The sequence below is a fragment of the Quercus lobata genome, chromosome 12 (genome assembly GCF_001633185.2).
Source record: "Quercus lobata isolate SW786 chromosome 12, ValleyOak3.0 Primary Assembly, whole genome shotgun sequence".
Classification (NCBI taxonomy): domain Eukaryota; kingdom Viridiplantae; phylum Streptophyta; class Magnoliopsida; order Fagales; family Fagaceae; genus Quercus; species Quercus lobata.
The window spans coordinates 24789577-24804074 of record NC_044915.1 but is presented as its reverse complement, the minus strand read 5'-3'; the positions used below and the strand labels follow the sequence as shown (position 1 = coordinate 24804074).

General features: G+C 36.1%; 2 protein-coding genes across 2 annotated transcripts; both read right to left on the bottom strand.

Moving 5' to 3' along the window:
* Positions 1–5810: 5810 nt before the first annotated feature.
* Positions 5811–6478, bottom strand: LOC115972592 (flowering-promoting factor 1-like protein 2). Its single transcript, XM_031092921.1, has one exon. The coding sequence runs from the start codon at positions 6284–6286 to the stop codon at positions 5984–5986; it is 303 nt and encodes a 100-aa protein (XP_030948781.1). The 5' UTR covers positions 6287–6478; the 3' UTR covers positions 5811–5983.
* A 4656-nt stretch (positions 6479–11134) lies between these two features.
* Positions 11135–11700, bottom strand: LOC115970070 (flowering-promoting factor 1-like protein 2). The gene has a single exon (XM_031089739.1). It carries the CDS (start codon positions 11663–11665, stop codon positions 11357–11359), a length of 309 nt encoding a protein of 102 aa, XP_030945599.1. The 5' UTR covers positions 11666–11700; the 3' UTR covers positions 11135–11356.
* Positions 11701–14498: the final 2798 nt, after the last annotated feature.

Here is a 14498-nt window from a genome sequence, read left to right as displayed (position 1 = left end):
CTCTGAACTCCTGCATTTGCCCATTTGGTCTTGGCCTGCCACCAACTTTTTCATGAGATTTTAGAATCTTATTGAAGTCGCCAGCACATATCCAAGGAAGAGAAGACTTGTGGTGAAGCCATCGTATTTTATTCCATGATTCCATGTGATTCTGGGTCTCTGGAAAGCCATAGAAGCCAGTAAATCTCCAACTGTTTTCCTTCCCTTTGTCGATAATGGCATCAATATAATTCAAGGATGAATTTTCGACCGATAGTTTAACATCTTTTTTCCAAAACAAAGCTAGTCCCCCACCTCTTGTGACTCGGGAAACTCCAAATGTATCTCCAAATGCCATCTTATTTCGTAATTCGATTAGCCTAGCTTCATCCAGCCATGTTTCGGCAAAGAACACGACTGTAGGATCTTGTGCCCGGACTAGGTCACCGGGCTCCTGAATTGTCTGTGGGTTCCCAAGCCCACGACAATTCCAACAAAGTAGACTCATTGTTCATGGCGGGGTTGAGATACAGCCGCCGCCAATTCAGGTTCTGGTTCATGGGAAAGGACTCTTTTTTTGTTTGGTTGTTCAAAGGCTTCTTTTAGTGTGAGGGTGCGTTTGTGAGGAGGGGTATTTTTCTATGTAGAGTCTGAGTCCTGAGGAGTTCATGGGATTCTTTTCCATGTTCTTGGAGCGTTATCAGGGATGCACGTGTTTGGAATAAGGTTTGGGTGAGGGATGTGGTGTTGCACGTGTTCACTTAAGTTCAAGGGTTGTGTAGGAGTGGTGGGTAACGGTATTGAAGAGTCCAAATTTGAGTCAAATTCTGTTGCCCTAGCCTCCACAGCATTAACTCCTTGATTAATGCATGCGTTGCTGTCAAACTTCATTATTTCCTGATCAATATCAAATAATGTATCAGTAAAGGATTTCCCTAAATTGTTTGTGGCAGTAACTCCCTATAACGTATCGTCATTAATGCTGGCTGCGGGCTCAGTTCGCCTTGTGCCCTGATTTTGAGTCGCCGGAGATGAGTCCGCTAGGTTTATAGTCGCCGGATGTTCATGGCTTTTTGTTTTCAGGCCTTTCTCTTTTTTCAGAGCTTCATAGTATCCTAGGACTTTGATCACAGTTTTCTGAGGCATGACGAACGGGGAAGCTCTAATCCATGGTCCATATTCTCGATCTTCAGGATTTAGGGTGCCATTACTTTCAATCCACTTGTCATAATCTTTGTTTGCATCGTTAAGGCAGCCACACCAATAACAGATAATTGGAAGTCTTTCATATTTGAAACTTACCCAACTTGTTTCACCATTCTTCAGGGATATTTTCCAGCCACGACACAAAGGGATAGTTACATCCATGGTGGTTTTTACTCGGAAGTAGTGACCACCCTCCATCTCAGAAAGTTTTGTATCCTTACACAATTCTCCTACTGCATTACAGAGATCCTCTGCAACTCCCCTGTTTAAAAAGGGTACTGGGGATATCGTGTACTTGGACCCACATTGTGACTCTATTGAAATTGAGTTCGCTAATAGGGATAGCACTGTCATAGCGGCATAGTACAACAAGGTGCTTATCAAAGCTCCATGCTGGAGTGAGAGTATTTTTTCTGCCTCTTCTTTATTATCAAAAGCGAAAAGGAGAATGTGATTTCCTACTGTCCGAACCTAAAAGCCATTTTTTGAGCGCCATAATGGGTTAAAGGTCCGGATGACTGCTTCAGTACTTAGTGCTCGCTTGGTGAAAAACTTAGCTGCCAGAATTGTTTCTCCAGATGATCTTTCTCTAGACAAGTTAAGAGTACCATCCTCTCCTTCATTCAGGGACAGGTTACTCCAGTGTTTCATTATCCCTTCCATTGGTTGAAGACACACGTGTTTCCCAGACCCCAAAGAATAAACCCCACTAAACCCTACGATAAACAGTGTTTATCCAGGGACCGACAACCTTACTTGAAGGGGCAATGAATTCTACAGTGAAAGAGAAGTTTTGATGTTTCCAAAACTTTTCTTGTCAGAGAGAAACAATCAACTTACCGGTACAGACAATAATTATGATAACAAATTTCACAGATCTTATGATAACATATCTTATGAATTGCTAGAATAGAAGGATAACTAAAATTTGGTAACCGCTATAAATCAAATGTTGGGAGTTCCTAACACCTCTTTCACATATAAATGATACTAGCCTCATCACATGCGATGAGGCTTTTTATTTTTTATTTTTTGGGTTTATATGTTTTACTTATGGTAGTTTTATTTTATTTTTTATTTTAATAAGAAGTTGTTTTAATGATAAGAAGTTATTTTATTTCTTATTTTACATGTCTAACCCTATGATTTAAGCCTTAAAAATTGATGAATTTGAGGGCATTTTGGGCATCTAAATTAAGGATTCCAAATAAGAAAAACCTCTTAAATAGTTGTAAAATAGTAGTATAGACGAATCCATGCTTACTTCAATTTGTTCACAAATGTTTACATGCTAGCTTTAGAATATGAGGCCTCACAAGCTAAGATTGGTTATAAAATCAATTAGACGTTAGGTGGCTAATCGCACTTATAAAATCCTATAATTGATGTCAATTCCACAAACTCATTCAAATCAGAGAACCCCCGCTAGGTTTACATTGAGCTCTGGTGTTTCATCCAACCTGACTTGTGTTCAAGGTTCTGTGCGTGTCAAGCTAATATCTTTTCATTCTTGAAGAAGCAAAATCCTATCATAATTTATCTTTGTTATTTGGTCATGAGTGTCTGACTTTATATTCTCAATTCAATCCAAAACGTTCAATTTTCAAACACTACTACAAATCCAAAGGTTAGGGCTAAACCCCAAGCTCATGTTTTCACATATGGATGTAAAGTTCGAGACATATGCTTTCAATTGGATGTGGATAATTTCTCAGGAAAAAAAATGGATATGGATAATTAGCTCATAATTGGGACCTGTTGATTCAGGTCCAGCCCTAGCAAACTTTGATGCAATATTTAACAGCCAATCATTTGCTAGATAAAGATTGTGGTGCTTTCTATCTGTAGGCTTTTTGAGACATGGAATCTCAGATTGTAAAGCAATGTGGTCACAACATTCGCTCTTCGGATCAATCATCGATCAAACAATGAAAATGATAGAAGAGACTATATATATATATATATATATATATCGTTTCCTTTTAGACAATTTATGGATATCCCACGTGCATGCCCACACACTAGAACTACGAAAGGTAAGTCGATTGATGTCCCATTTGGACAAATGTCATTGCTCACTTGGCTCCCGATAAACTGTTACAGTCCGATTCACGTGAATTTTCTCTCTAATGGGACCTCAAAATTATGACGGCAATCACAGAACGACTGGACCAACTTGGTCATTTCCCTTTGATTGGATAAGAGAGAGAGCTTTAGGTTTTATACTGTGCCTCTCCAAAGATATATGGATCTTAAAATCCCTGGGAAAAGCGAAAAGGGAAATCATAGATTTTACATGTTATCAACACCTTTAATAAGTGCTTATTAGAGACAAAAGTTCTTATGGGGCCTTTATTTTTTTTTGTTTTATTTTCCTTATTCTAGATAATATTTTTAATTAAGGGTTTTATTAACCTATTGCCTTTAGGGTATATATTAGGAAATCATTTTAAAAAATCTTTTTATAGGAAAATGGAAAAAAAAAAAATGACCAACTTTTTAAACAAATTTTTTTTTTTCAATTTTTCATAAAAAGCTTCTTAAAATAAATGATTAATTAGTGTATGCTCCGTGGACATATATTAACGGGACCCTTTTTTTTAATAAGAACTTATAGTGTTTTGGTGTATTAGACCGGACACAATACTTAAATGTAATCAATTTTAGTTATTTAATATATGCTATGTGTCCAATGCATTAGAGCACAAACACTGGATACAAGGCAAATCAACGAGCACATGCAAAAGCTTAAGTTATACCTTCTTTTTCTTTTCTTCTTTTGGTAAATCAAGTTGTACCTTCTAGGATAGTGAAAAGCATCAACTAGCTAGTATAGATTACTGTTAAATCAATGGTTAGACATCAGATGGGCATCTGTGAAATATTTTTCATCTATCAGTGGGAATTTTTCCTCTTGTTTTCTTGCTCACTAGTTATATTCAAGTGGGTAGTATTTTGGAACCTGGCTTTTTAGCCCAAGGAGGCAAGGACGAACCAACCCTCTCCCCCATCTGAAACTTTTACAAAATTCAACACAAGAGTAATCAACAATATATCATTCCATCATACTGATTATGAACTTTTAAATCATTTGTTGCTGAGTTACCAATTGACTCTTCATTAGCAACACACACCAATCTTAGTTTGCCGACATGGCACAAACATGGTCATGATGCTAGCAAACTTTTTACATAGAGATTAGGGTTGTACACGGGTCAGTTCGGATCGGGTTTGGAGTTGACCCACAACCGACCCGATTGAATTGGGTGTATTGAAATTGGACCTGTGGCCGATTGAATACTTAGGTCAAAACCAATATCTTGGGTCATTGGTTAATCGAGTCAAAGTTGTCGGGTGATTTCAGGTTTGAAGATCAACAAAAAGAAAAAATCAGATCCAAACCTAAATAACACAGTTTAGAAGTCACAACCACAATCCAAAACTAGAGAAATCAAATGATACAAATAAAACCAAAAATACCACAAGCCCAAATCTCATATGAGATTGAAACCAAATAGCACCAAAAACACCACAAACCCAAAGCTGAGATTGAAATAAAGAGAGAAAGAGGAGACCCATATTTGAGATTAAAACCAAATAGCACCAAAAGCATTGCAAAGCCAAAATCTAAGACTGAAAGAAAGAGATAGAAAGAGGGGACCCAGACCTGAGACTAAAAGAAAGAGAAAGAAAGAGGAGAAATAAGACAACTGGCATCGTCACCACTCCCTCCTCCCACCATCACCGCATCCATCACTGCATGTCTACATCCATCATAATATTAGTACATCCACCCATCAGATTTTCACAAGATCAAAGAAAATTAGAGGAAGCTTTACTTCAAGGGAGTGGATTTGAGAGAAACTTAACCCATGACGGTGGCAATAGGGCAAACTTGGCCATGGCAGTAGTAAGGTAGATGCTAGGATTAGGGGTTTGAGAGAGAGATCAAAAAGACAGATTAGAGAAAGAGAGATGGTGTTCGGGTCTTAAGCGTAAAAATGATAGAGAGAACAAAAATCTTTCCTTTTAAATTTTATGAGTGGTCGGGTCGGTTTTTATGGGTTTAAAATTCCTTAACCCGCTACTTGAACCGAAGTTTCAGTTTTTAACAGCACATGACCTAAATCCGACTGACCATACTATTTGGACCCACATGTTGGGCTTCGGGTCAAGTGGATCTGGTCAGTTTGGTCTGGTCAATTGACTCACTGGACAGCCCTATAGATGTTGCATAACTTACTTTTTTTTTCCACTTCTTTCATTAAATATGATGCTAGCAACCTTTTTACATAGAGATGTTATTTTCACTTCTTTCATTAAATGAGTTTGCATGTAGGTTTTTCCTGAAAGTTTATTTATATATTTGTTGAAAATTAAAGTATAAATTAATGTCCATATATAATAAATGTGAGATTTTAAAAAGTGGTACATTAACATATATAAGTTTAAAAGTAATAAAAAAAAAAAATTTAATTGTTGCAACAAATACTAAGCAAAATAAAGAAACAAATTCGTCAAGCTGATGTGAAGTTCTCACATGACATGCATTAATATTATTACCATATATATATATAACGAGGCCACTCCCATGAAGTTACAAATTAGACAAAGCATCACATATATAATTAGCTAACAAGCACAGACACCCCTTTCAATTTTATTGTAGTACAACAAAGCTAAGAAGCCAAATTGGCCTGCATGACACACCATTCCTGAATTCTAGGACAAAATACAGGAACCACAAGCAAACTACTAATTCATACATAAATCAACAACTAATAAGAGATAGTGAGAGCTACATATCTCGGACATGGAAGGTATTGGGACATTTAAGGGCAATATCGAACATTTGAACCGAACCGAACCTTGCGAAGTCCCTAGGGAGAGAAATTAGGTCGATGGTGGGAGGCTTATGGAATTGCAAGAAGTCAGGGTCACCTCCATTATACCTTTCCCACCCAAATTGCTTCAAGATTTGCTCAAGGGAGCTGTAAGATGATACTATTTTCCCAGTTGCTAAGTGCACCAAAGCCTTTTTCCCCTGATGATTTTCAAGGTTAATTACACCATTTGGTCGGAAAACCCAAACCCCAGCCATTTTCTTAGTTGCTTTTGTAGTTTTAAGATTCTGGGTGTTTTGTGGGAGCTATAGATAGAGGAGAAGAAAGCTAAGAGATTGGGTTGGTGAAGTAAGGAAAGGAAGGGTGGGGCTATATATAAGTGTCATGGGGGCAAAAATAAAACGAGAGGAAAATACTCTTTGGGATTGGAAGTGGGCGTTTAAAGGAGGGTGATGATAGGCATGTTTGGCTTTGGCATAGATTCTAATATTGTGGGTCCAAATGAGTTTAAATATGAGGGTGCATGGATGCTTCGTGTTCCTATCTACAATATGAATTAGGGCACAGGCACCATATCTGTGGGTTGGGGTTATGAAGAATCTTTGTGTTTTTGCAAAGCTTTTAACTTCCTTTTCTTTTTCAATGGGGGAAATCTTTAGGGGACACTGTGTTCCTTATATTTGAACAAGTCAATTAAAAAAAGAAGTAGTTCCCACTTATATCACGAGCTGTCCACGTGAAGGGAGTGTGAGAGATTGGAAAATGTCAAATGCGTTGTGATAGGTCCCTAAGGTGTTGTTGGGTTTGGTGACTGAACGATATGCATCTTTGTTTTCTTCTTGTTGGGTACTCATCATTGGGAATAAACCAAATCCTTAAAGGTAAATTTAGTCACTTTGTGTTGTGGATGATTATAAGATGAGTTCTGGCGCTATTTGTCTCAAGAATAAATTCAGACACAAGTACAATCATATACTCAATTTTATAACTTAATGATTTATGAGATTGTGTAAACGGTGGATAGTTTTCTGTCCACTATTAACTTGTACAATCCATCTTTTTTGATTGACCACAAATAGTTGCACAAAACGAAAAATTGTGAAATTAGATATTAGAATAATTGTGTTTTATCCCAACAAAATTAATAAGGTCCTCTCATATCCAATTAGCTAGTGCTGTTTGCGGTAGTTTATGCATCACATCACATTACATTTTCGATAGCATACATAACACCAATTATTCATTTATTTGTGGATCCTCTTAGCCAAACAAAAATTGTGGATCAATTGCAAGATTACACTTCGCCTGAGGTCTTGAAAATCTACCCTTTTGTGAGGCTGCAGGAATTCAGGAATTAAAGGATATGCACAAGAAATGCAAACGATAAAGTTATTCCCAAGCCTTAAGAGAAAATATTTATGGGCAGAAATTGGTTGAATTCTGTACTTCACAAACTCTTGCTTCTTCTTCTTCTTCTTCCTTTTGGTAAATCAAGTTGTACCTTCTAGCATGGTGAAAAGCATCAACTAGCTAGTATAGATTATTGTTACATCAGTGGTCAGATATCAGATGTGCATCTGTGAAATATTTTTCATTTATCCTTGAGAAATTTTACGTTTTTACAATATTTTTCAAGTAGTTCGTTATTGGTTATTATAGATGGACAAAAAAGAAATTCAAGTTTTGAATTTAAATTATAATTGATAATAATTTACCACTTATAATTTATTGTGAAAATATTATGAAAATATTGTGGACGTAAGGCTTCTTTTTTAGATAACAAGATATTATTGACTCTTATTTAAACCAAACACTAATATCACGTTTTAGATTAATAACTTAACACCTAAATTTATTATAAAAATATTGAAGTATCTACGTTACATAAGATATTAATTCAATCTCAATACAAATTTTAAATTCTTTTTCTTTTTCTTTTCTTCTATTTTTCTCTCTATTCACGACCGTCACTCTCATGTCTCATCTCATCCATTTTTTTTTTAAAATATAATTATTTACCTAATGCTTCACTTTCCAATGTTTAATCTACACCACAAGATTTTAAAAATATCTCCACTCCATAATAATATAAGGATTTTACTTAAGGGATACATTAATTTCCATTTTTAAATTTTTTTTTGAGAATTGAAAAATTAATGACAATTTTTTCAATTTTTAAAAAAATATTTTCAAAAATAGTAAACTTAGCGTACACATTAATCGGACCCATAATATAATAACTTCTCGCGTTTTTCTCTCTTCTGCTTCAGTTGTTTATTACTTTATTTTCCTCTTCCCGGTTCGCACTTTCTTCTTTTTCTTTCCTTTAGTTTACAAGCCTACGCAACAGCACTTTCAGAGAGTAGAAACAGGTGAGTCTATAGTCTTCATTTTGTAAATATTTTTTTCACTTTCTCTCCCTCAGTTTGCTCTCTCTGTTCCACTTCTATCACTGAAAAAAAAAAAAAAAAGGCATCATGCCAGCCGAAAGTTGTATTTCAGCTGAAACTAATCGAAAATAGGCCGAAATTCTATCGGAAGTGGAACAGGGTGGGTTTTAGTACCAATTTACATACTGAGATTTTTTGGCCATTTTGACCGGAACGGAATGATATTAATAAAAATGTTCTAGGAGCACTCAATGCCAAGAAGCAGGTGGTGGTATATCTAAATCTTTTTTGCAAATCATGAACAGTAAATTGCTCTTTAAGCTCACTGTAGCTCAAAAAAGGGGGAAAAAAAATCTATTGGTTAATCGGTGGTGGTAGGTGGGAAAGAGACAAACAGGAGGAGAGATAAAGAGTCTTTATAAAGTAAGAATAAAAATAATAATATTTATGTGCTGCTTGATATCAGTTTATTTGGTTTATTTTGTTAAGATTACAGTAGGTGCTAAAAATAAGTTGGGTAGTAAAATCAGTTGGTAATAAATAGATTTTAAAGGTCTGTTTGGATATAGTTTATTTTGTTAAAATTAAAATTTTTTTTATGAAAGTACTGTAAATAAATGTAAAAATTAGTTGAAATAGTATAGTGAAACTCATGAATAATACCCAAAAGTACAATGGGCTCTATAAATAGTAGTAAAAATAATCTGAACAGTGAAACAATTTTTATTTTTCATTGATATCTATGCGGAGGCTTAGATGAAATGTTGAAAAAATAAAACATTTGATAATAGATCGGACAAATTGTAAGGCAAACTAATAAATTCAATAAAGTAAAATTTTGAGATGATAAAAGCATGTGAACGCTCTAATACCTCCTTGTGGTGACGCATAAGGATTCATAGTTTACTTCACCAAACGTTTTAGGCTCCGTTTTGTAGAGTATTTTAAATACATATTTTCAGTTTTTTAACAATATTATATGTATTTTCACACACTTTTTTATCCACACGTATTTCAAAAAAATACAAACAATATTACTCAAATTCCTTTATCAAACGAACTGTTTTTTGGAAACCAACGTATTTAAGCATTTAGTTCTGTACTGTTGGAATCAAAATGGAAGACAGGAAATTTTTTGTTTTTTGGACAACATGTACCGTACGCGTATTGTAAGCTTTTATTTTTTACTAACTAGGCAATTGATAATAACTAATTGTACTCGGTTCCTAATAAATATTTATTGAATTTTTGGGATACATCCAGCTTAAAATTAAGTATATTTGTTTCGTTAGCAATAACTTAGCATAAATGTAATGATATATGGTATATAAATTGATGCAAATCCTATATTTTTTTTTTAATAAATGTATGATTTATGTGATTAATTAACATACAAAGTCACTACAATGTGTTTTTTTCCCTCAAAAAATGTAGAATCGTAGATTTATGATTCGATCCTATCATCACTGGCGGCTCTACTTGTATGTGAGGTTGGTCCTAGGACCACCCTCACTTGTCACAAATTTTTTTTTATACATTCAAAAAAAAATTTATATAAATAATTATTTTAAACTAATATGTTATGTGACCACCCTAACTTGAAAAAATTATATATATATATATATACTTTAAAAATATATATTATTTACTAAATTAACCTATTTTGACTACTCTAATAAAAATTTTGAACACTTTTACTTGAGACTCATAAGAAGTTGAGTTTAATAAATATAAGAGTAATGCTATATCCACAATATTTACACAATAATTTCACAATAAATTTTATGTGGTAAGCTGTTACTAATTCTACTTCGGGTTCAATATTGACATGTTTTAATAATAGGTTAACAACTTGTTGCATAAGATTTGTTATGAAATTGTTGTGATCACTTTATTATTCGCATATTAGCATTTTCAATTTGCACTCTATCTTTTATTAGTCTTTTTTTTTTCTTATTCTCTTTGTTAGTACAAAAAAAATGTAATATTTCATGTATTTGCGTGTTTTTTTTTTGTGACGTTGATATGTTCAAATTGTCTCTTTATTAAATTTTGTATAATTTAAGTTTCTTAATGACCATCCTAAAAAAAAATTCTTAGAGCCGCCACTACCTACAATTCACAATCTCACCTACTTCTCACAAACTTACGTAGAATCCTGATTTTGACAACTCTATTGCACACTGTTATATTCAAGTCGGTGAAGTATTTTAAAACCTGGCCTTTTTAGCCCAGGCAGTCAAAAATGACAAACCAAGCCCCCCATCTGAACCTTTTACAAAATTCACATAAGAGTTTATCATTCCATCATACTGATTATTAACTTTTAAATCATTGTTGCAGAGTTGCCAATTGTCTCTTCATTAGCAACACACACCATTATTAGTTTGCTGACATGGCACAAACATTGTCATGATGTTAGCGACCTTTTTACATAGAAATGTTACATAACATTTTTTCCCCGTCTTTCACTAAATGAATTTGCATGTAACTTTTTGCTGAAAGTTTATATATATATATATATATATATATATTTGTTGAAAATTAATTAAAGTATAAATGTCCACAATAAAAATGAGGCTTTAAAAAGTGGAATATTAACAAATACAAGTTAAAAAGAAAAAATTGTTGTAACAAATAGTAAGCAAAATAAAGAAAACAAATTCGTTAAGCTGATGTGCAGTCCTCATGACATGCATTAATATTATTCCCATATATTACAAGGCCACTCTCATGAACTTACAAAGATAAAGCATCACATATGTAATTAGCTAACAAACACAGATACCATTTTCTACTTTATTGTAGTACACCAAAGCTAAGAAGCCAAATTGGCCTGCATGACACACTAGTCCTAAAATCTAGGACAAAACAAGGGAACCACAAGCAAACTACTACTTTATTTATAAATCAACAACTAATAAGAGACAGTGAGAGCTACTCATCCTTGACATGGAAGGTATTGGGACATTTAACGACAATGTCGAACATTTGAACAGAGCCGAACCTTGAGAAGTCCCGAGGGAGAGAAATTAGGTCGATGGTGGGAGGCTTATGGAATTGCAAGAAGTCAGGGTCACCTCCATTATACCTTTCCCACCCTAATTGCCTCAAGATTTGCTCAAGGGAAGTGTAAGATGATACCACTTGATTTGTTGCTGTGTGCACCAAAAGAGCCTTTTTCCCTCTTGGAGGTTGATCAAGGCTAAATACACCATTTGATCCGAAAGTCCAAACCCCAGCCATTTTCTTAGTTGCTTTTGTAGTTTTAAGATTTTGGGTGTTTTGTGGGAGCTATAGATAGAGGAGAAGAAAGCTAAGAGTGGGTTGGTGAAGGAAGGAAAGGAAGGGTGGGGTATATATAAGTGTCGTGGGGGCAAATAAAACAAGAGGAAAATACTCTAGGATTGGAAGTGGGCGTTTAAAGGAGGGTGATGATAGGCATGTTTGGCTTTGGCATAGAATCTAGATATTGTGGGTCCAAATGGGTTTAAATATGAGGGTGCATGGATGCTTCATGTTCCCATCTACAATATGAATTAGGGCACAGGCACCATATCTGTGGGTTGGGTTTAGGACTTATCTTTGTGTTCTTGCGAAGCTTTTAACTTCCTTTGCTTTTTCAATGGGGAATCTTTAGGGGACACAATGTTTTATATATTTGAAGAAGTCAATTGATAAAAGAAGTTGTTCCCACTTACATCACGAGTTATCCACGTGAAGTGAGTGTGAGAGATTGGGAAATATGTTGTCATTGGTGTTGTTGGGTTTGGTGAGTGAAAGATATGCATCTTTGTTTTCTTTTTGTTGGGTACTCGTCATTGGGAATAAACCAAAATCTTAAAGGTAAATTTAGTCACTTTGTGTTGTGGATGATTATAAGATGAGTTCTGGTGCTATTTGTCTCAAGAATAAACATAAAAACACGTTCAATCATACAATCAATTTTACAATTTATTAACTTGTGCGATTGTGTAAATGATAGATAGTTTTATGACCACTATTGATTTGTGTGATCTACCATTTTTTGTCGATCACATAGTTACACAAAACAACAAATTATAAAATCAAATATGAGATTAATGATTATATTTATCAGAAGAGGAAAAAGCCCAACAAAATTAATAACGCCCTCTCATATCCAATTAGCTAGCATTGTTTGCAGTATTATATGCATCACATCACATTATATTTTCGATAGCATATGATGACGTTGAAAATTGTCACCAATAGGTCACACCGTACTCGCGACTCAAAGCGAACCTGCACAACAAGAACGATCGAAAGAAAACCTTTAGAGAGCACCGGTGTGGTGCCGGCCAAACATTCTCCGAAGGTCAAGTCAGAATTTGTCTCTTCACTCTAAAGCGCTAGAGAGGGTCAATTAATCGTACCTTGATTTGCGAAAGTGTTAGTCCTTTTATAGTGGTGGAGAGTTGGCTTTTCTTCTTGATCTCCAAATCTTTCCAATGTGGGACTCAAATACAAATTCTCCAAAGCGTGGTGAGCAAGGATTTCCCTTTTTTGATCTTAGGGCTTTTCTAGGTGATAGAGATTTCGGATCATGGGCCCTCACTATGTCTGTCGGCGATGGGCCTTTGAAGCGCGTGGGACTATCTTTACACAGGCCCAACAGTTCCAATCCGTCAGGCCCATTAAGGTAGGCCCATCAGGCTCTATATTTTATCATCTTCAGTTGCCCCCTTCACCCCAATGGTCCGTCCGCTTTTGGGTTAAAGGATCAATGGGGTGACGATCCTAACGTAGGGGTATGACGGGTATTTTTATGACGGAATGGGATCCGTGAGACAAAAAGAAGGTTTAAACTGATTGACGGATTCATGCAAGATAGGATGACGGTCCTAGATGGATCAACCCGTCAGGAGAAGATTCATCAAGTTGACGGTTACATGAAGGGTACAATCTGTTGATGCGTACTGACAGGTTGTTAACATTTATTGAGCATGCCACGTGTCAATCTCTGAATGGCCGTTGTATAGGATCGAAGCGTCGCTTCGTCTTCCGTGCATCTCCTATATATATATAAGGCGCCTCACTCTCCCATTTTCACAATTTTCAACCAGAAATCGTCTGTCAGAGCGAAACCGTCAACCTTGTCAGAGCACTCCGTCGAGGACGAGGATCTACCGATTACAACAACCGTCACCCATCCTCCGCTAAGTGTGGTAAGTATTTACTTTAATACCATAACCAAGTTACATTTCCGTCCTTGCATTGTTGTTAGGCTTACTATACCCGTCAATGCTTTCAAACCCGTCAGTCTTAGGTTTCATCATCAATTGTAGGAAATGTCTAGTGCGTCAAGTAATCAGTCGGTGGTTCGTGACGGGACGGAATACGAGAATGTATACCCGTCCGGTCATAAAGACCAAGAGAGTCCTGGCGAAGATAGGAGTCCGTCTGCATCCTCTTCGTCCTCAACAAATGAGGATGTGGAGATAGTTGAGATAGAGGGTCCTGCTGACGACGGGAATCAAGCACTGGAGCCCGTTGCAGGTGCTGATGGACTAAGGCAATTCATCATGTTACCAGAGTGGACAGTGCATAGGTTCACATCCGTCATCAGGGAGAGACATTTCAGTACTTTTAGAACCAACTTCCAAATTTCGGATTACATTCCCATCCGTCTACCCTATGTGACGGAGAAGTGTTACTATGAAGGGGTAGAAGGTGTTGGAGTATACGAGCAGGTGTTGAAGGCAGGACTTCGGTTCCCGCTCTCTACACTTCATAGGGAACTCTTGCACTGTCTGGGATTGTCCGTCACCCAGATTTCTCCGAACGCCTAGAGGGTCTTCATAGCAATGGAGATTCTTTATGGTGCAATGTCAAACGGAGAAAGGAGATTGACGGTCCGTGAGTTTCTTCACTGTTACCGTCCTGGCAAGATTGATAAATCAAGGGGGATGTATCGTTTTGCTAGTCGAAGTCCCTTGTTGAAGATTATCTTTGAGACCCCAGACTCAAATAGAGACTGGAAGAGTCGCTACTTCTTCCTGGAGGGTGACAGATGGATGAACCGTCCAGGAGAGACGGCGTACATGCCTGTTGATACAAC